This window comes from Equus przewalskii, unplaced genomic scaffold, assembly GCF_037783145.1.
Source record: "Equus przewalskii isolate Varuska unplaced genomic scaffold, EquPr2 ChrUn-10, whole genome shotgun sequence".
Taxonomy (NCBI): Eukaryota; Metazoa; Chordata; class Mammalia; order Perissodactyla; family Equidae; genus Equus; species Equus przewalskii.
The window spans coordinates 2,069,373-2,089,230 of NW_027228747.1; the positions used below are offsets into that span (position 1 = coordinate 2,069,373).

Below are 19,858 nucleotides of genomic sequence, written 5' to 3' on the forward strand. Positions count from 1 at the left end.
ACCTAAAACCTCTTTGGAAAGAGAGTGTGAGAAAGCAAGTATATAAGATCAGCTAAGTTCATATTTTCCCCTAGATATCAGAGTTTAGTGCTCTGATCCACTGAATTACAATAGATGTGCTGTGGTCCTAGTGGATTCCATGCAGCCCAGGTTGGTACAGATTTATAAAGGCACTAGGGATCAGCTTTATGTTCTCTGTTTGAAAGATCAAAGCCATGAAAATAGGACCCTGGAGATCACTATTTTATAGAGAGTTTCTGAGCGTCATTATAGGAAGGCAATTTAGATGATCTGAAGCCTTATCTCAGTCCTTTTAAGAAGAAGAAAAGGAGAGAAGATGAGCAAGCCATGGATCCAGGGAAAATGTATTATAAGAAGGACTTGGGTTAAAGAGAAAGGTGTCATGGGTTAGCCAGGCTCTTTTCAACCCAGCAGGTACAGCAAAAGGACAATCATCTAAAGTGGAACAGAGCAGGCAGTTTTGTGATTCAGGGAAGGTGAAAGATAGGAAAGGGCCCTGTACCCCAGTCAAGAGAGAGAGCCTTTGACCACCAGTTAGAGAATTTCAAAAATCTCCCCCTGCCATTAGTCACTGACACTGAGAGCTAAGGTGGGACCTTCATGAGTCATGAGCACGTAATCCACAGCGCAGATCCTGGTTCAGGAGATTTCCTGTCTCCAGTGTCCCTGTCAAGCCAGTTCTGGATGGATTTGCATTTTGTTTGGGGAATTATTGGACAGGCCAGTTTTTGGCAACTACACTTTGCCCTAGGCTGAGCGTCAGGCCCTATAAAGAGGTGCTCTGCTGCACGACTGCCATCCTCCTGGTACTCGAGTCCCAACCTCCTTTGGAGAACGTGGTAAGTCTGATTTCTTCCATTCATGTGTTTTGTGGTGATCTCAGATGTTGAATTTAGTGTGGAGATAGCAATTTTGGTGAGTCCATAGGTATGATGGTGGGTTTGATGCTACTTAGGTGATGGAAGCTTAGCCTTGGGGCACAATGATATCCTGTCTTGACTTGTGTTTTGTTAGCTAGTTTGACATCCCTTATGGAAAAGCAATTCATAGGAAAGGTTTGATATGAAGAGGAGGAAAGACCAAAGTATTTCTCTTTTCTCTATCTCTTCGATTTCCCTTTTCTCCTGCTAGGGTTTCCAAAACTTAGGAGGTGTGAGGCCCTTGCATTTTTCCTGCTGGCCATTTGCTCTGTACCTAAGTCAACCTATGGGGACCTCAGAAGAGATCTCGATGATAGCAATTGCTTGTGTGTTTGCCCAGGATTTCAGAACTTTTGAGGGCCTTTCATGAAGATGTACTTTCCATTAGAAAAACATGAGTTGGTTCTTTCAGAGATATTTTCTTTGAAAAAATGATATGAGCAAAGAGAGGATTTTCTCAGGACTGATGAGGCAGTTGGCTAAAGAGGAAGCAGGGTGGTGGAAGGCGCAAAAGAGGGAGTTGAGAGATGAAAGCCCAGTCTTGGAAATGGGAGAGGGAACATCTCCTGCTATTCTATCAGCCGCGGTTTCTCTCTCTGGAGGAGTCCCTTCTTGCGAACACTGTCTCTAATTTCTTTCAGCTCCGAAGACTCCAGAAAGATGTCTTCTCAACAGCAGCAGTGCAAGCAGCCCTGCCAGCCCCCTCCTGTGTGCCCACCTAAGTGCCCAGAGCCGTGCCCGCCCCCAAAATGCCCTGAGCCGTGCCCACCCCCACAGAGGCAGCAGAAATGCCCTCCTGTGCAACCTCCTCCACCATGCCAGCAGAAGTGCCCGCCCAAGAGCAAGTAACAGCTTCAGCAGCATCAGGATCTGGAAAAGAGAAGGACCATTGGCTCGCCTGCTTCCACAGCTCCACCTTCGCCTTCTCTTCCGAGCCTATCATGGTGGCAGAAGCGGCTCCTCCACCCTTCAGCCTGTAAAATGCCTGTGTGACCCCTGACAGCAAAAGGGTTCCTTCCTGAGGCTGTCACACTGCTCCTCTCCGGGAGGGAGCTGAGGAAGGGCATCCTCAGCTGTGCCAGCATCCCAGAGCTTCAGGAGGAAGAGCAGCAGCTCTCTTCCTGGGTGCCAGCAGGGGAGGCTCTTGATGTCTTCTGTGTCTGTCTGTCCCCTGGGCAGGGGTTTGTATCACCTGGCAATTGTTCCTTTTCTTCCATTTCCTGAATAAAGTGCCATTTTGTGGGATGGGATATTGTCTTTCTTTGAAAACCTGCTTGTCAGCAATATCCTCTCACCCTTTTGGGTTTCTTTCTATCCTTCTTTGTCCCAAGCCTCAGGTCTCACATTCAGTGTTCTCTGAATTTTGGAGCGCTACCTAACATTCTTTCAATCTCGTGTCAAATCCAGGTTATTTCCCTTAATTACTGCCTGATTGATTTTAGGAACAAAGTGTTTAATTCCTCAAGATTTCAATCGCTCTGCTACAAACTGGGGTAAATCCTATTTACATTACCCACTTTTCTCAGGCATGAGATTGAATGGTAATTTAGCTGTCAGAATGCCTGGCACATCTTAGCCCTCGGTAAGGCATCAGATCCTCCTTGTGTCCATCCTCATCATCAACAACCTCGTGACCACCCTCACCCTCACCACAACCTCCACGTTTGCTGCAGCTGCAACGTGCAAGTGTAAAATGCAGAACCAGGATAGGAAACAAGAAGACTCTTAAACTTTATGACTCTGTCGTATTCCGCTGTTCTCTTTCTTTTCTGATTCACTTTATTTTTTACGTGATGTTGCAGATGAAGAGCTTTTCGGGAGTAGCGGAGTCTTCTGCATAAAATCACGGTAGTTCTGAACTCGTGGGGAGCCCAGAAGGAAGAGAAGTAATAAGGCTCCCTACAAGGGAAATCGCTGCCTCCTCTCCCCGTGAAGCCCCTGCTCTCCTTCCTCCAACAACGCACCAAACTTCAGGGTCATGTCATGTATTCTCACCTCCAAAACTCCTTTCTGGGATGCTCTGACCCCATGTTTGAAGAATATTGGGGTTTACATGCTTGCTTAGATTTGCGAAATTACTGTTGCCATGCAGCTTCTTTTTGAAGTGCTGAGCCTGCTAGGCAGGTCATCTGCGGAAGGAGAGATATGTTCTGTAAATATCCTTTCTGTGTTCCTAAGTGTCCGCAGACTTTAGCGTTACTTGAAATCACACACACACACACACACACACACACACACACACACCGCCCCTTTGCCGTTGAGAAATACAGAATTATTTTCAAAACAACAAAGTCTTCCTATTAAATCATAGTGTGCTTTGTCCTATTGAATCTTAAGAAGGTCTTCCTCTTGGTCCATTCTCCACTCCAAAGCTCGAAGTAACAGACTCCAAGAGGATGGAGCTGCAGATGGAAGGAGAGTCCCAGATTACTGCTCAGCCTGCATCAGATTGCGACATGAATGAAAATTAACCCTGTTATTTGAGGTGGTTTCTACTGTAGCTGGCGTTATTTGTTCTCATAGAGAAACGGGTTGTAGGGGAGTGCTACCCCAACAAACCTCCACTCTGTGGCCTATACTGAGGAGTCTGCATGTGCTTGGCAAGGAAGCAGGTACTGGAAAGTTTAAAAATGTTTTTAATATCAAATATGTAAATATGATAGATGTTCTTCAATGGCAAACGTTTGCTGAAATGGCATCTTGATAGCGCGTCTAACTGTTGGTTATTTGTATTGTCCAACAGGGTATTTCACCGGGCTTACATTCAGGAAGTCCTTGCTTAGTTTGCAAACCAAATATGAAAAGAAAAGAACAGAGCCCAGAAATTCAAAGTCTGGTGGAATTAGAAGAGTGCGTGTTCGTGAGCCCCAACAGTGAGAGATGAGAGGAGAAACGGTTTTGAACTCGACGTTCACTCTCAGTTGACTGGAACAACACAGAAAAGACGTAGAAGTGTGTAATCTTTCCCCCTGTCGTGCTGGATAGTCTCAGGCAGTTCCATTCGGGTTCCGAGAAAGGCAGTAAAATCAATCAGACCTGAGAATGACTTCTAGGAAAGGGCCTGGAGGAATGACAGGTATCACATTCCTAGTAAGTTTTTGGGGGAATTGATGACTCCACAAACTGTGAGCCGAGACTCAAAAGACTTTGATTTTTCAAAAAGAATACAACTCTCCAATCCCCCCTCCCGCTTTCCACCCCACCCATTTCTGACATGCTCAACAGAGGTAACAAGAAAGAATTACCTCTGGGAGGTGAACAAAGGGGCCAGAGGTTGCTGGATGAGGGATTCTCTCCCAGAGAATTGGATCAGAACATGATCAAGGCAAGGAGGAGAAGGAATGGTGAGGTTCCCCAACTTAATTTCCCCTTTGTATGATAGTTGTTCTCTTTCATCTTTCCCACAGCTTTCTCAGGTTATAATGCACAGATGAAATTGCATATATTGAAGTTGTACGAAGTGATAATTTGACATATGCGTACTTCGTGAAATGATTGCCACAATCAGGTTAATTAACACATTCCTCAGCTCACGCATTTACCAGTTGTGTGTGTGTGTATTCGCATGCTTGCGAGTGATGAGAGCTCTTAAGGTGTACTCTCTTATCAAATATCAAGTGTCCAGAACAGAATTATTAACCACAGCCACCAGGCATTACAACACACCCCCGGGGCTTATTTATCTCAACACTGAATACTTGTACCTTTTGACCAACATCTCTGCGTCTCCCTTACCACTCAGGTCCCCTCAGCCACCATTCTACTCTCTGTTTCCATGAGTTCAGCTCTTGTAGATTCTCCAAATAAGCGGTATCAGTCAGCATTTGTCTTTCTCTGTCTGGTTAATTTCTCTCTGCATAATGTCATCTAGTTTCACCCATGTTGTTACTAATGGCAATATTTCACTTTTCTCCATGGCTTGGGAGTATCCCGTTATATACGTGTATATATTTATGCACAAGTATAGGCACCCACACCCACACACACATTGTCTATTTCCATGCATCTGTCCGTGGACACTTAGCTTGTCTGCATATCTTGGCTGTATGAAAATTGCTGCAATGAACACGGGAGTGCCGATGTCTTATCTAGGTACAGTTTCATCTCCTTCGGATACATGCCCCAAAGTTGGATTGCTGGATGATATGGTAGTTCTGTTTGTACTTTGTTGAGGAACTTCCACACTGTTTTCCATAGTGGATGGTCCAATTTACATTCACCTCCACCGTGTACAAGGTTCCCTTTCTCCACATCCTTGTCAGCACTTGTTATTTGTTGTGTTTTGATAATGGTCATTCTAATAAGTATGAGCCGATGTCTCGCTGTGGTTTTGACTTGCGCTTCCCTGATGACCAGCAATGTTAAGCACCTTTTCATGCACCTGTTGACCATTTGTATGTCTTTGGGAAAATATCTGTTGAGGTCCTTTGCCTCTTATTTACTAACATTATTTGATTTTTCTTTTTTTCTTTTTTTTTTTTTTTTTTTTGCTATTGACTTGTATAAGTTCCTCACGGACTTTGGACATTAACCCTTATCAGACATAAAGTTTGCAAATATTTACCCTCCTCCTGTAGATTGCCCATTCATCTTGTTGATGGCTTCCTTTGCTGTGCAAGAGCCTTTAATTTCTATTCTATCCAGTTTCATTGAGATAGTTATGACACATAACACTGTGCCAGTATGAGATGTCCAATATAACGATCTGATACATGTGTATATTGTGAAATGATTGACACAATAAAGTGAGTTTTCACATCCATTACCTCACATAGTTACGGCTATTTGCATGTGTGGTGAAAACCTTGAATATGTACTCTCTTAGTAACTTTCAGATTTACAACACAGCGTTGCTAACCAGGATCAGCATGCTGTCCAGTACATTCCTATGGCTTATTCATCTTGAAACTGCAAATCTGTACCCTTTGACCACTTTCACCCATTTACCATGTTTCCTTACACACCCACCCCAACCCCTGCCGTGCTCTCCTTGGAAACCACCAATCCACTCCTCAGTTCTCTGAGTAGTTTTTGTTTTAGATTCAACATGTAAGTGACATCACACATGATTTGTTTTTCCCATCTGACAAATTTCACTCAGCAAATGCCCTCCAGGTTCACCCTTGTTGTCACAAATGGTAGGATTTCCTTATTTGTCATGACGGAACAATATGCCATTATATCTATCAATCAATCCACCTGTCGTTCTATCTATCTATCTATCTATCATCCATCTATCTTTGTATCACATTTTCTTTATCCTGTCCTCCACTAATGGACGCTGAGGTTGTTTCCATGTCTTGGCTCTTGTGAGTAATGCTGCTGTGCACCCAAGAGTGCAGATACTCTTCGACGTGGTGGTTTCCTTTCCTTCAGATAGACAGCCAGAAGTGGGTTTGCTGGATGCTATGGGCGTTCTGTTTATTGTTTTTTGAGGAGCCTCCATACTGTTTTCCATAGTGGTCGTACCAAGTTGCAGTCTCACCAACAATGTACAAGAGTCCCCTTTTCTACTCATCCTCACCGACACTTGTTGTCTCTTACCTTTCTGAGAATAGCCACTCTGATGGTGTGAGGTGCTTTCGCATGGTGGTTTTCATTTGCATTGCTCTGGTAATTAGTGAGGTGCAGCCCCTTTTCCTTGCTATTGAGTTGTGTAAGTTCCATGCATATTCTGGAAACTAACGTCTGATGGGATCGTGGTTTGCAAATATTTTCTCCCAACTTGCAGGCTGCGTCTTCATAATGTCAATCGTTTCTTTTGCTGTGCAGAAGCTCTTCTGTGTGTTTAATTTTACTTGTTTATCTTTTAATTCTTACTTTTGTCGATTGTCCTTTTGGTGTCCTATCTATAACATCATTGCCAAGACAAATGTGAAGGGATTTCCCCAGTTTTCTTCTAGGAGTTTTATGATTTCAGGTGCTAACATTTAAATCTTTAATCCCTTTGGAGTTAATTTTTGGGAATGCTGTAAGATAGGGTGCTCTTTTGCATGCAGCTGTCCCGTTTTCCCAACGTCATTGACTAAAGGGATCATCCTTTCCCCATTCAATGTTCTGGGTCCCCTGGTCAAAGGTTAGTTGACTGTATATGCTTGCTTTGTGCCTGGTCTCTCTATTATGTTCGGGTGGTCCACCGTCTGTTTTTACGCCAGTACCATCCGTTTTGATTACCACAGCTTTGTAATATAATTTGAAATCAGGAAGTGTGATGCCGCTAGCTATGTTCCTCTTTCTCACGATTGCTTTGGCTTTTTGATGTCTTCTGTGGTTCCATACGAATTTTAGGATTGTTTTTTCTATTTTTGTGATAAACGTCAACGGAAGTTATAGGGATTGCATTGACCCTGTAGATTACTTTGGGCAGTATGAACATTTTAACAATGTTAAATCTTCCAGTCTTTGAACACTGGAGATCTTCCTATTTATCTGAGTCTTCCTCAATTGCTTTCATCCTGTCTTACCGTGTTCAAGGTCCAGTTCTTTCACGCCCCTGATTAAATTTACCCCTAAATATTTTGTTTTTGATGGCATTGTAAATGGGATTACTCTTAGTTTCCCTTTAATAGCTTCTTGTAAGCGTAGAGAAACACCACTCGCTTTTGTATATTGAGTTTGTAACTTTCCTGTCAAGTTGTTTATTAGTTCTGAGAGGTTCTTGGTGAGTTCCTCGGGTTTTCTATGAGATTTACATAAGAGATATGTAAGTTATGCGATCAGCAGGCTGAGACCATTTTCCTTTTCATTGCCAATTAGATCTTTTCATTACTTTTTCTTGCCTAATTGCTCTGTCTAGGACTTTCAGTACTATGTTGAAGAGTGGGGAGAGTGGGCACCCTTGAGTTGTTCCTAATCCTAAATGGAAAGCTTTCTGATTTCACCATCGGGCATGCTATTATCTGTGGGCTTGTCCAATATGGCCTTTATTATGTTGAGGTACGGTCCGTAGCTATGTAATTCGTGGAGAGTTCCTATCATGAAAGGATGTTGAATTTTGTCAAATGCCTTTTCTGCATCCATTGAGGTGATCATACGATTTTTATCTTTTGTTCTGTTAATGTGATATATCACATTTATTCATTTGTGTCTGAGGAGCTTTCCTTGCAACCCAGGAAACAATCCACATGGATCATGGTGTATGACCCCTTTGATGTGCTGTTGAATTCTGTTTGCTAGTATCCTGAAGTGGTAATGGAGATTGGGCCTTATATTCAGAAACAAAAGCAGAAGGCAGACATCCAAGGGGACTTGCAGTTGTCATTTCTCTAAGAAGATCAGGAATATCTCAGCACGGTTAATTCGTGTCTCTTTATCTCTATTTCTCCTCTGTTGTGTTGTAGAATTGTGATTTGAAGGGACTATATTATTCAATGATATAAGACTTATAGTAGTACAAAGTGAGATAAAACGTTGAGTCATGAGTTGGAGAAAATTTTCTTCTTTCGTCTAATTTTTCTTCTAGTAATGATTCACGGTAAAACCCTTAGCAAGTGAGGGACTGGGGATTTAGGATTGAACCTGGGCTTATCTGACTCTTAAAGTCCATAAAGGGAAGCTCTAGGTATGTAGATCAAAGATACACAGATAGATAGTTATATAGATAAATAGATAGATAGATAGATAGATAGATAGACAGACAGATATGTGGTGTTTTGTGTTTGTGTATTCTGTGATCGATGTCTCAGGCTTCAGATGGTGAAACTTGGGAGAAATTGATCGTTAGATGCCATTCTTTGTCTTGTGGCAGCTCTTGATGTATCTGATCTTGAGGAACTCTGAGTGTGTCTGTTCACCTCTGCAAAATGAAAAGTGACTCCTGCCTGACTTGTTCCGGGCACCAGAGCCGCCATGTCTTTGCTGCCTGCACGGTGATGATTCACAGCCTTTATGAGGGTTGTCCTCAGTGGGAGACTTTCCAGATGCAACCGAGAGTGGATTATCTGAAACTGGAATCCCATTTGAGCAGCTAATTCTCAAATTTTGGATGGCAGAAATCAGACATTTCTCTGAGGATTGACGTTCAGGTGGGGTGTGAGGTTATGGGGCGTGGTAAGTGACCTGCTGAGGAAAGGCTCTTCTCTTGGCTCCCTGAAAAAGTCTAGGTGAGCCACTTGGTGATGACACTGTTTTCAGTCACATGACCTGAAAGTGCTGAAGTGATGGTTCTGTCCTGCCAGGTCACGGCTGAATGTCAACCTTGGTCAAAAGCTCTTCCTTACTGACAGGAACAATGACAGTTCTGGGAACCTAACCTGTTCAACTGAGGGGGTGTGATGCTAGATTGACTTAGGGATCCTTCACGTTCCGTGGCTTCGCAGCTGAGTGTTTCACAAGTTTCGAGCGTCTCCTCTTCCTCCTCCTCCTCATTTTCCGTTTCCCAGTATAAATCCACATTTCTTGGAAAGCTTCCTGACAATTTGGCCAAGACAATGAGCCTTGAGTCACGTCACTTTAAATGTTGAATGCACAGCATTTAGTCATCCCCAATGACTGCATGAAGATTTAGCAAAGATGTGAAATGGCGACCCACTAAATGCGTTGATCTCATCTCCTGAGTGATGGATATGTCCCAAAGGGGATGGGTAAGAGAGACGTTGAAGCGACTCAAGCGCCCTGCAACTTACGAATGCATAAAGAAGATGTGGTATATATATATGTATATATATGTCGCATATATACATGTATATATGTATAGAAACACACACACACTGCCACACACAATGGAATACTACTCACCCACAAAAAACCCAAAATCGTGTCATTTGCAACAACATGGATCTACCTTGAATGTTTGATGTTAAGTGAAATAGGCCAGACAGAGCAAGACAAATACTGCATGATTTCACTCACATAGGGAAGATACGCAAACACACGGATAAAGAGGACAGATTAGTGGTTACCAGAGGGGAAGGGGCTTGGGGGCTGAGTGAAAGAGGTAAAGGGGCACATATGGATGGCAATGGATAAAAGCCAGAGTAGTGGCGGTGAGCACGATGCAGCCTATACAGAAAGTGATAAATAATAAGGTATGCTGGAAATGACCCAATGTTATAAACCATTATGGTCTCAGTAAAACAATTAGAAAAAGGAGAGGTATACACTGTGGAGGTGAGAGGATAATGTGGCAAGATGAGGGGTCCAGAGGGCTTAAGGAAAAGACAGAGAAACAGCATGCAAATATACTTAAAACATCATTGTTTTAAAGCCCTAAATCCTGTTTGGAAAGAGAGTGTGAGAAAGCAAATATAGAGGATCAGCCTAAGTCCCTATTTTCTCCTGCTCTTCAGATATTAGTGCTCTGACCCTCTGAATGATGCTAGGTGATGCCGTGGTCCCTGTGGATTCCATGAGGCCCACTTTGGTACAGACATATAAAGGCGGCAGTTTTATGCCCTCAAATTGCAGGAGCAAAGCAGTGAACACAGCATTCTGGAGGTCACCATTTGATTGACCGTTTCTAGGGTTTTTTTATGGGATGGCTATTGTGCCAATCTGCTGCCTTATCTCAGTCCCTTTTAGAAGAAGAAAAGGAGAGAAGATGAGCAAGCCATGGATCCGAGGGAAATACAGTAAAGGAAGGACTTGGGTTGAAGAGAAAGGTGTCACCTGGTAGTCAGGCTCTTTTCAACCCAGCACATACAGCAAGATGGCAACCATCCAAAGTGGAACCGAGCAGGCAGTTCTATGACTCAGGGAAGGTGGAAGATAGGAGGGGTCTTCTTCCCCAATCAAGAGAGAGGGCCTTGGACCACCAGTTGGGGAATCGCCTAAGTCTCCCCCTGCCATAAGTCCCCGACACTGAGAGCTAAGGCCGGACCTTGTGAGTCATGAGCACCTAATCCAGAGAGGAGATCCTGGTTCAGGAGATTTCCTGTCTCCAGTGTCCCTGTCAGGCCAGTTCTGGATGGATTTGCATTTTGTTTGGGAAATTCTGGGACAGCCCAGTTTTTGGCAGCTGCACTTCGCCCTGGGCTGGGCGTCAAGCCCTATAAAGAGGTGCTCTGCTGCACGACTGTCATCCTCCTGGTACTCGAGTCCCGACCTCCTTTGGAGAACGTGGTGAGTGTGATTTCTTCCGTTGATCTGTTTTGTGGTGCTCTCAGATGTTGAATTTAGTGTGCAGACAGCAAGTTTGTTGAGTCCATAGGTATGATGGTGGGTTTGATGCTACTTAGGTGATGGAAGCTTAGCCTTGAGGCACAATGATATCCTGTCTTGATTCATGTTTCGGTAGCTTGTTTGAGGTCGTGTATGGAAAAGCAATTCACAGGAAAGGTTTGAGATGAAGAAGAGGAAAGACCAAAGTATTTTTCTCTCTGCTCTGTCTCTTTGATTTCCCTTTCCTCCCGCTGGGCTTTCCAAGGCTTAGTAGGTGTGAGGCCCTTGCATTTTTCTTGCTGGCCGTTTGCTCTGTACCTAACTCAACCTATGGGGACTTCGGAAGAGATCCCGATGATAGTAATTGCTTGCGAGTTTTCCCAGGATTTCAGAACTTCTGATGGCCTTTCATGAAGATGATATTTTCCCACAGAAAACATGACTTGGTTCTTGCAGAGATATTTCCTTTGAAAAAATGATATGAGCAAAGAGAGGATTTTCTCAGGACTGATGAGGCAGTTGGCTAAAGAGGAAGCAGGGTGGTGGAAGGCGCAAAAGAGGGAGTTGAGAGATGAAAGCCCAGTCTTGGAAATGGGAGAGGGAACATCTCCTGCTATTCTATCAGCCGCGGTTTCTCTCTCTGGAGGAGTCCCTTCTTGCGAACACTGTCTCTAATTTCTTTCAGCTCCGAAGACTCCAGAAAGATGTCTTCTCAACAGCAGCAGTGCAAGCAGCCCTGCCAGCCCCCTCCTGTGTGCCCACCTAAGTGCCCAGAGCCGTGCCCGCCCCCAAAATGCCCTGAGCCGTGCCCACCCCCACAGAGGCAGCAGAAATGCCCTCCTGTGCAACCTCCTCCACCATGCCAGCAGAAGTGCCCGCCCAAGAGCAAGTAACAGCTTCAGCAGCATCAGGATCTGGAAAAGAGAAGGACCATTGGCTCGCCTGCTTCCACAGCTCCACCTTCGCCTTCTCTTCCGAGCCTATCATGGTGGCAGAAGCGGCTCCTCCACCCTTCAGCCTGTAAAATGCCTGTGTGACCCCTGACAGCAAAAGGGTTCCTTCCTGAGGCTGTCACACTGCTCCTCTCCGGGAGGGAGCTGAGGAAGGGCATCCTCAGCTGTGCCAGCATCCCAGAGCTTCAGGAGGAAGAGCAGCAGCTCTCTTCCTGGGTGCCAGCAGGGGAGGCTCTTGATGTCTTCTGTGTCTGTCTGTCCCCTGGGCAGGGGTTTGTATCACCTGGCAATTGTTCCTTTTCTTCCATTTCCTGAATAAAGTGCCATTTTGTGGGATGGGATATTGTCTTTCTTTGAAAACCTGCTTGTCAGCAATATCCTCTCACCCTTTTGGGTTTCTTTCTATCCTTCTTTGTCCCAAGCCTCAGGTCTCACATTCAGTGTTCTCTGAATTTTGGAGCGCTACCTAACATTCTTTCAATCTCATGTCAAATCCAGGTTATTTCCCTTAATTACTGCCTGATTGATTTTAGGAACAAAGTGTTTAATTCCTCAAGATTTCAATCGCTCTGCTACAAACTGGGGTAAATCCTATTTACATTACCCACTTTTCTCAGGCATGAGATTGAATGGTAATTTAGCTGTCAGAATGCCTGGCACATCTTAGCCCTCGGTAAGGCATCAGATCCTCCTTGTGTCCATCCTCATCATCAACAACCTCGTGACCACCCTCACCCTCACCACAACCTCCACGTTTGCTGCAGCTGCAACGTGCAAGTGTAAAATGCAGAACCAGGATAGGAAACAAGAAGACTCTTAAACTTTATGACTCTGTCGTATTCCGCTGTTCTCTTTCTTTTCTGATTCACTTTATTTTTTACGTGATGTTGCAGATGAAGAGCTTTTCGGGAGTAGCGGAGTCTTCTGCATAAAATCACGGTAGTTCTGAACTCGTGGGGAGCCCAGAAGGAAGAGAAGTAATAAGGCTCCCTACAAGGGAAATCGCTGCCTCCTCTCCCCGTGAAGCCCCTGCTCTCCTTCCTCCAACAACGCACCAAACTTCAGGGTCATGTCATGTATTCTCACCTCCAAAACTCCTTTCTGGGATGCTCTGACCCCATGTTTGAAGAATATTGGGGTTTACATGCTTGCTTAGATTTGCGAAATTACTGTTGCCATGCAGCTTCTTTTTGAAGTGCTGAGCCTGCTAGGCAGGTCATCTGCGGAAGGAGAGATATGTTCTGTAAATATCCTTTCTGTGTTCCTAAGTGTCCGCAGACTTTAGCGTTACTTGAAATCACACACACACACACACACACACACACACGCCCCTTTGCCGTTGAGAAATACAGAATTATTTTCAAAACAACAAAGTCTTCCTATTAAATCATAGTGTGCTTTGTCCTATTGAATCTTAAGAAGGTCTTCCTCTTGGTCCATTCTCCACTCCAAAGCTCGAAGTAACAGACTCCAAGAGGATGGAGCTGCAGATGGAAGGAGAGTCCCAGATTACTGCTCAGCCTGCATCAGATTGCGACATGAATGAAAATTAACCCTGTTATTTGAGGTGGTTTCTACTGTAGCTGGCGTTATTTGTTCTCATAGAGAAACGGGTTGTAGGGGAGTGCTACCCCAACAAACCTCCACTCTGTGGCCTATACTGAGGAGTCTGCATGTGCTTGGCAAGGAAGCAGGTACTGGAAAGTTTAAAAATGTTTTTAATATCAAATATGTAAATATGATAGATGTTCTTCAATGGCAAAGCTTTGCTGAATTGGCACCTTCATAGCGCGTCTCACTGTTGGTCATTTGTATTGTCCAACAGGGTATTTCACCGGGCTTACATTCAGGAAGTCCTTGCTTAGTTTGCAAACCAAATATGAAAAGAAAAGAACAGAGCCCAGAAGTTCAAAGTCTGGTGGAATTAGTAGAGCGAGAGCTCGTGAGCCCCAACGAGTGAGAGATGATAGGAGAATTGGTTTTGAACTTGAAGTTCACTCTCAATTGACTGGACCAACACAGAAAAGACTTAGAAGTGTGTCGTCTTTCCCCCTGTTGTGCCAGATAGTCTCAGGTAGCTCCATTCAGTTCCGAGAAAGGTAGTAAAAGCCATGAGAGCTGAGAAGGACGTCTAGGAAAGGGCCTGAGTGTGGTTCCTAGATCACAGATACCCCTGTAGGAACGACGTGTGTCACATTCCTAGTAAGTCTTTGAGGGAATTGATGACTCCACAAACTGTGAGCCGAGACTCAAAAGACTTTGATTTTTCAAAAAGAAAACAACTCTCCAATCCCCTTCTCCCACTTTCCACCCCACCCATTTCTGACATGCTCAACAGAGGTAACGAAAGAGCATCACCTCTGGGTGCTGAACAAAGCGGCCACAGAGACCACTGTATGAGGGCTTCTCTCCCGGAGAATTTGATCAGAACACGATCAAGGCAAGGAGCAGAAGGAATGGTGAGGTTCCCCAACTTAATTTCCCCTTTGCATGATAGTTGTTCTCTTTCATCTTTCCCACAGCTTTCTCAGGTTATAATGCACAGACGAAATTGCATATATTGAAGTTGTACGAAGTGATGATTTGACATCTGTATACTTCATGAAATGATTGCCACAATCAGGTTAATTAACACATTCCTTACCTCATATATTTATCAGTTCCGTGTTTGTGTGTGGGGGGGTGCTTGCATGTGATGAGAGCTTTAAGGTGTACTCTCTTATCAAATATCAATTGTCCAGAATAGTATTATTAACCACAGCCACCACGCATTACAATACAGCCCCGGAGCTTATTTATCTCAACAGTGAAGACTTGTACCCTTTGACCAACATCTCTGCGTCTCCCTTACCACTCAGGTCCCCACAGCCACCATTCTACTCTCTGTTTCTATGAGTCCAGCTGTTGTAGATTCTCCAAATAAGTGGTATCAGTCAGCATTTGTCTCTCTCTCTGTCTGGTTAATTTCCTTCTGCATGATGTCCTCTAGGTTCATCCATGTTGTTTGTAATGGCAAGATTTCATTTTTTCTCCATGGCTTGCGATATCCCATTATATACGCATGTATATTTATGCACAAGTATAGGTACACATCCCCCACACACATTGTCTTTTTCCATTCATCTGTCCATGGGCATTTAGCTTGTCTCCATAACTCGGCTGTGTGAAAAATGCTGAAATCAACAAGTGAGTGCAGGTGTCTTTTCTAGATACAATCTCATTTTCTTCAGGTAGATGCCCAAAAGTGACATCGCTGGCCGATATGGTAGTTCTATTTCTACTTTGTTGAGGAATTTCCAAACTGTTTTCCATATGGGATGGTACAATTTACATTTCCCCCAATCATGTGCAGGGTTCCTTTCTCTACATCCTTATCATAACTTGTTATTTGTTGTGTTTTTGATAATGGCCATTCTAACAGGTATGAGCTGATGTCTCATTGTGGTTTTGACTTGCATTTCTCTGATGATTAGCAATGTCAAGCACTCTTTTGTATACCTGTTGACCATTTGTATACCTTCTTTGGGTAAATGTCTGTTCAGGTCCTCTCGCCATCCTTTAATGCGGTTATTTGATTTTTGTTTTGGCCATTTAGTTGTATGAGTTCGTCATAGATTTTGGATATTAATCCTTATCAGACGTAAAGCTTGCAAATATTTACCCCCATCCTGTAGATTGCCCATTCATCTTGTTGATGGTTTCCTTTGCTGTGTGGGAATTTTTTTTTTGTCTATTTTATCCAGTTTCATTGAGATATTTATGACAAATAACATTGTGCCAGTATGAGATGTCCAGTATAATGATCTGATATATGTTTATATTGTGAAATGATTAACACAATAAAGTTAGTTTTCACATCCATTACCTCACATAGTTACAGCTTTTTGTATGTGTGGTGAAAATCTTGAATATCTACTCTCTTAGCAGCTTTCAAATTTACAACATGGCATTGCTAACTAGGATAAACGTGCTGTCCAGTACATTCCTATGACTTATTCATCTTGAAACTGGAAATTTGTACCCTTTGACCACTTTCACCCGTTTACCATGTTTCCTTGCACACCCACCCCAACCCTTGCCGTGCTCTCCTTGGAAACCACCAATCCACTCCCCATTTCTCTGAGTTAGTTTATGTTTTTGGTTCAACATATAGGTGACGTCAGGATGATTTGTTTTTCCCATCTGAAAAAATTCACTCAGCAAATTCCCTCCAGGCTCATCCTTGTTGTCACAAATGTTATGATTTACTTATTTGTTTTGACTGAACAATATTCAATTGTATCTATCAATCAATCCACCTGTCGTTCTATCTATCTATCTATCTATCTTTGTATCACATTTTCTTTATTCTGTCCTCCACTAATGGACGCTTAGGTTGTTTCCATGTCTTGGCTCTTGTGAGTAATGCTGCTGTGCACCCAAGAGTGCAGATACTCTTCGACGTGGTGGTTTCCTTTCCTTCAGATAGACAGCCAGAAGCGGGTTTGCTGGACGCTATGGGCGTTCTGTTTGCCATTTTTGAGGGTCCTCTATACTGTTTCCACAGTGGTCACACCAATTTGCAGTCTCACCAACAATGTGCAAGAGTCCACTTTTCTACTCATCCTCACTGACACTTGTTACCTGTTACCTTTCTGAGAATAGCCATTCTGAGGGTGTGAGGTGCTTTCTCACAGTGTCTTAGATTTGCATTGCTCTGTTGATTAGTGATGTTCAGCGCCTTTTCCCTGCTATTGAGTTGTATAAGTTCCACACATATTCTGGAAATTAACATCTGATGGAATTGTGGTTTGCAAATATTTTCTCCCAACTTGCAGGCTGCGTTTTCATAATGTTAATCGTTTCTTTTGCTGTGCAGAAGCTCTTCCGTTTGTTTAATTTTATTTATTTATCTGCTAATTTTTACTTTTGTTGACTGTGCTTTTGGTGTCCTATCTATAAAATCATTGCCAAAACAAATGTGAAGGGATTTCCCCAGTTTTCTTCTAGGAGTTTTATGATTTCAGGTGTTAACATTTAAATCTTTAATCCCTTTGGAGTTAATTTTTTGGAATGCTGTAAGACCGGGGGTCCTGCTGTGCTCTTTTGCATGCAGCTGTCCAGTTTTCTGAACACCATTTACTAAAGGGATCATCCTGTCCCCATTCAATGTTCTGGGTCCCCTGGTCAAAGGTTAGTTGACTGTATATGCTTGCTTTGTGCCTAATCTCTCTATTATGTTTGGGTGGTCCATGTGTGTTTTTATGCCAGTACCATCCTTTTTGATTACCACAGCTTTGTAATACAATTTGAAATCAGGAAGTGTGATGCCGCTAGCTGTGTTCCTCTTTCCTATGATTCCTTTGGCTATTTGATGTCTTCTGTGGTTCCATATGAATTTTAGGATTTTTTTTTTTATTTTTGTGCAAAACGTCAATGGAATTTATAGGGATTGCAGTGAGTCTGTAGATTACGTTGGACAGTATGAACATTTTAACGATATTAATTTTTCCAATCTTTGAACACTGGAGATCTTCCTATCTATTTATGTCTTCCTCGATTGCTTTCATCCTGTCTTACTGTGTTCAAGGTCCAGTTCCTTCACATCCCTGATTAAATTTACCCCTAAATATTTTGTTTTTGATGGTACTGTAAGTGGGATTGCTCTTAGTTTCCCTTTAATAGTTTCTTGTAAGTGTATAGAAACACCACTCGCTTTTGTATATTGAATTTGTAACTTTCCTGTCAAGTTGTTTATTAGTTCTGAGAGGTTCTTGGTGAGTTCCTTGGGTTTTCTATTAGATTTATATAAGAGATGTATAAGATTATGTCACTGGCAGGCTGAGACCATTTTCCATTTCATTGCCAATTTAGGTCTTTTCATTACATTTTCTTGCCTAATTGCTCTGTCTAGGACTTTCAGTACTATATCAAAGAGTGGGGAGAGTGGGCACCCTTGAGTTGTTCCTAATCCTAAATGGAAAGCTTTCTGATTTCACCATCGAGCCTGCTATTATCTGTGGGCTTGTCCAATATGGCCTTTATTATGTTGAGGTACGGTCCGTAGCTATGTAATTCGTGGAGAGTTCCTATCATGAAAGGATGTTGAATTTTGTCAAATGCCTTTTCTGTGTCCATTGAGATGATCATATGATTTTTATCTTCTGTTCTGTTAATGTGATATATCACGTTTACTCATTTGTGTCTGAGGAGCTTTCCCTGCAACCCAGGAAACAATCCACGTGGATCATGGTGTATGACCCCTTTGATGTGCTGTTGAATTCTGTTTGCTAGGGTCCTGAAGGGATAATGGAGATTGAGCCTTATACTCAGAAACAAAAGCAGAAGGAAGAAATTCAAGGGAACTTGCAGCTGTCATTTCTCTAAGACTATCAGGAATATCTCAGCATGGTAAATTTGTGTCTCTTTATCTCTTTTCTCCTGTGTTGTGTTGTAGAATTGTGATTTGAAGGGTCTATATTCGTCAATGATATAAGACATATAGTAGTAAGATGTGAGATAAAATGTTGAGTCATGAGTTGGAGAAAATTTTCTTCTTTCATCTAATTTTTCTTATAGTAATGACTCACGGTAAAACCCTTAGCAAATGAGGGACTGGGGATTTAGGATTGAACCTGGGCTTATCTGACTCTTAAAGTCCATAAAGGGAAGCTCTAGGTATGTAAGATATACAGATAGATAGTTAGATAAATAGATAGATAGATAGACAGATAGACAGACAGATATGTGGTGTTTTTGTGTTTGTGTATTCTGTGATCGATGTCTCAGGCCTCAGATGGTGGAACTTGTGGAAAATTGATCGTTAGATGCCATTCTTCGTCTTGTGGCAGCTCTTGATGTATCTGATCTTGAGAAACTCTGAGTGTGTCTGTTCACCTCTGCAAAATGAAAAGTGACTCCTGCCTGACTTGTTCCGGGCACCAGAGCCGCCATGACTTTGGTGCCTGCACGGTGATGATTCACAGCCTTTATGAGGGTTGTCCTCAGTGGGAGACTTTCCAGATGCAACCGAGAGTGGATTATCTGAAACTGGAATCCCATTTGAGCAGCTAATTCTCAAATTTTGGATGGCAGAAATCAGACATTTCGCTGAGGATTGAGGCTCAGGTGGGGTGTGAGGTTATGGGGCGTGGTAATTGACCTGCTGAGTAAAGGCCCTTCTCTTGGCTCCCTGAAAGTCTCAATGTGAGCCATTTGGTGATGACACTCTTTTCAGTCACATGACCTGAATGTACTGAAGTGATGGTTCACTTCTGAATGGCAATCTTGGTCAAAAACTCTTCCTTACTGACAGGAACAATGACAGTTCTGGGAGCCTAACTCGTTCATCCGAGGGAATGTGATGCTAGATTGACTTAGGGATGCTTTATGGTCCATAGCTTCGCAGCTGAGTGTTTCACAAGTTTCGAGTGTCTCATCTTCCTCCTCCCCCTCCTTTTCCGTCTCCCAGTACAAAACCACATTTCTTGGAAAGCTTCCTGATAATTTGGCCAAGACAATGGGCCTTGAGTCACATCACTTTCAGTGTTGAATACACGCATTTAGTCATCCCACTGACTGCAGGAAGATTTAACAAAGATGTGAAAGGGCGACTCACTAAATAAGTTCACGTCATCTCCTGAGTGATGGATATGTACCAAAGGGGATGGGTAAGAGAGAAGTTGACGCATCTCAAGTGCCCTGCAACTTATGAATGGATAAAGAAGATGTGGTGTATATATACATATATGTATATATACATACAGAAACACACACACAATGGAATACTACTAACCCACCCAAAGCGAAAAGCATCTCATTTGCAACAACATGGATCTACCTTGAGTGTTTGATGTTAAGTGCAATAAGCCAGACAGAGCAAGACAA

The 19,858-nt window shown here is 43.0% G+C and overlaps 2 protein-coding genes across 2 annotated transcripts; both read left to right on the plus strand.

The window, feature by feature from the left end:
• The first annotated feature begins 783 nt into the window (after positions 1-783).
• Positions 784-2,186, plus strand: LOC103541605 (small proline-rich protein 2I-like). Its single transcript, XM_070607545.1, has 2 exons — positions 784-860; positions 1,583-2,186. The coding sequence occupies exon 2, from the start codon at positions 1,602-1,604 to the stop codon at positions 1,788-1,790; it is 189 nt and encodes a 62-aa protein (XP_070463646.1). The 5' UTR covers positions 784-860; positions 1,583-1,601; the 3' UTR covers positions 1,791-2,186.
• An 8,746-nt stretch (positions 2,187-10,932) lies between these two features.
• Positions 10,933-12,328, plus strand: LOC139081492 (small proline-rich protein 2I-like). The gene is made up of 2 exons (XM_070607546.1): positions 10,933-11,000; positions 11,725-12,328. Exon 2 carries the CDS (start codon positions 11,744-11,746, stop codon positions 11,930-11,932), a length of 189 nt encoding a protein of 62 aa, XP_070463647.1. The 5' UTR covers positions 10,933-11,000; positions 11,725-11,743; the 3' UTR covers positions 11,933-12,328.
• Positions 12,329-19,858: the final 7,530 nt, after the last annotated feature.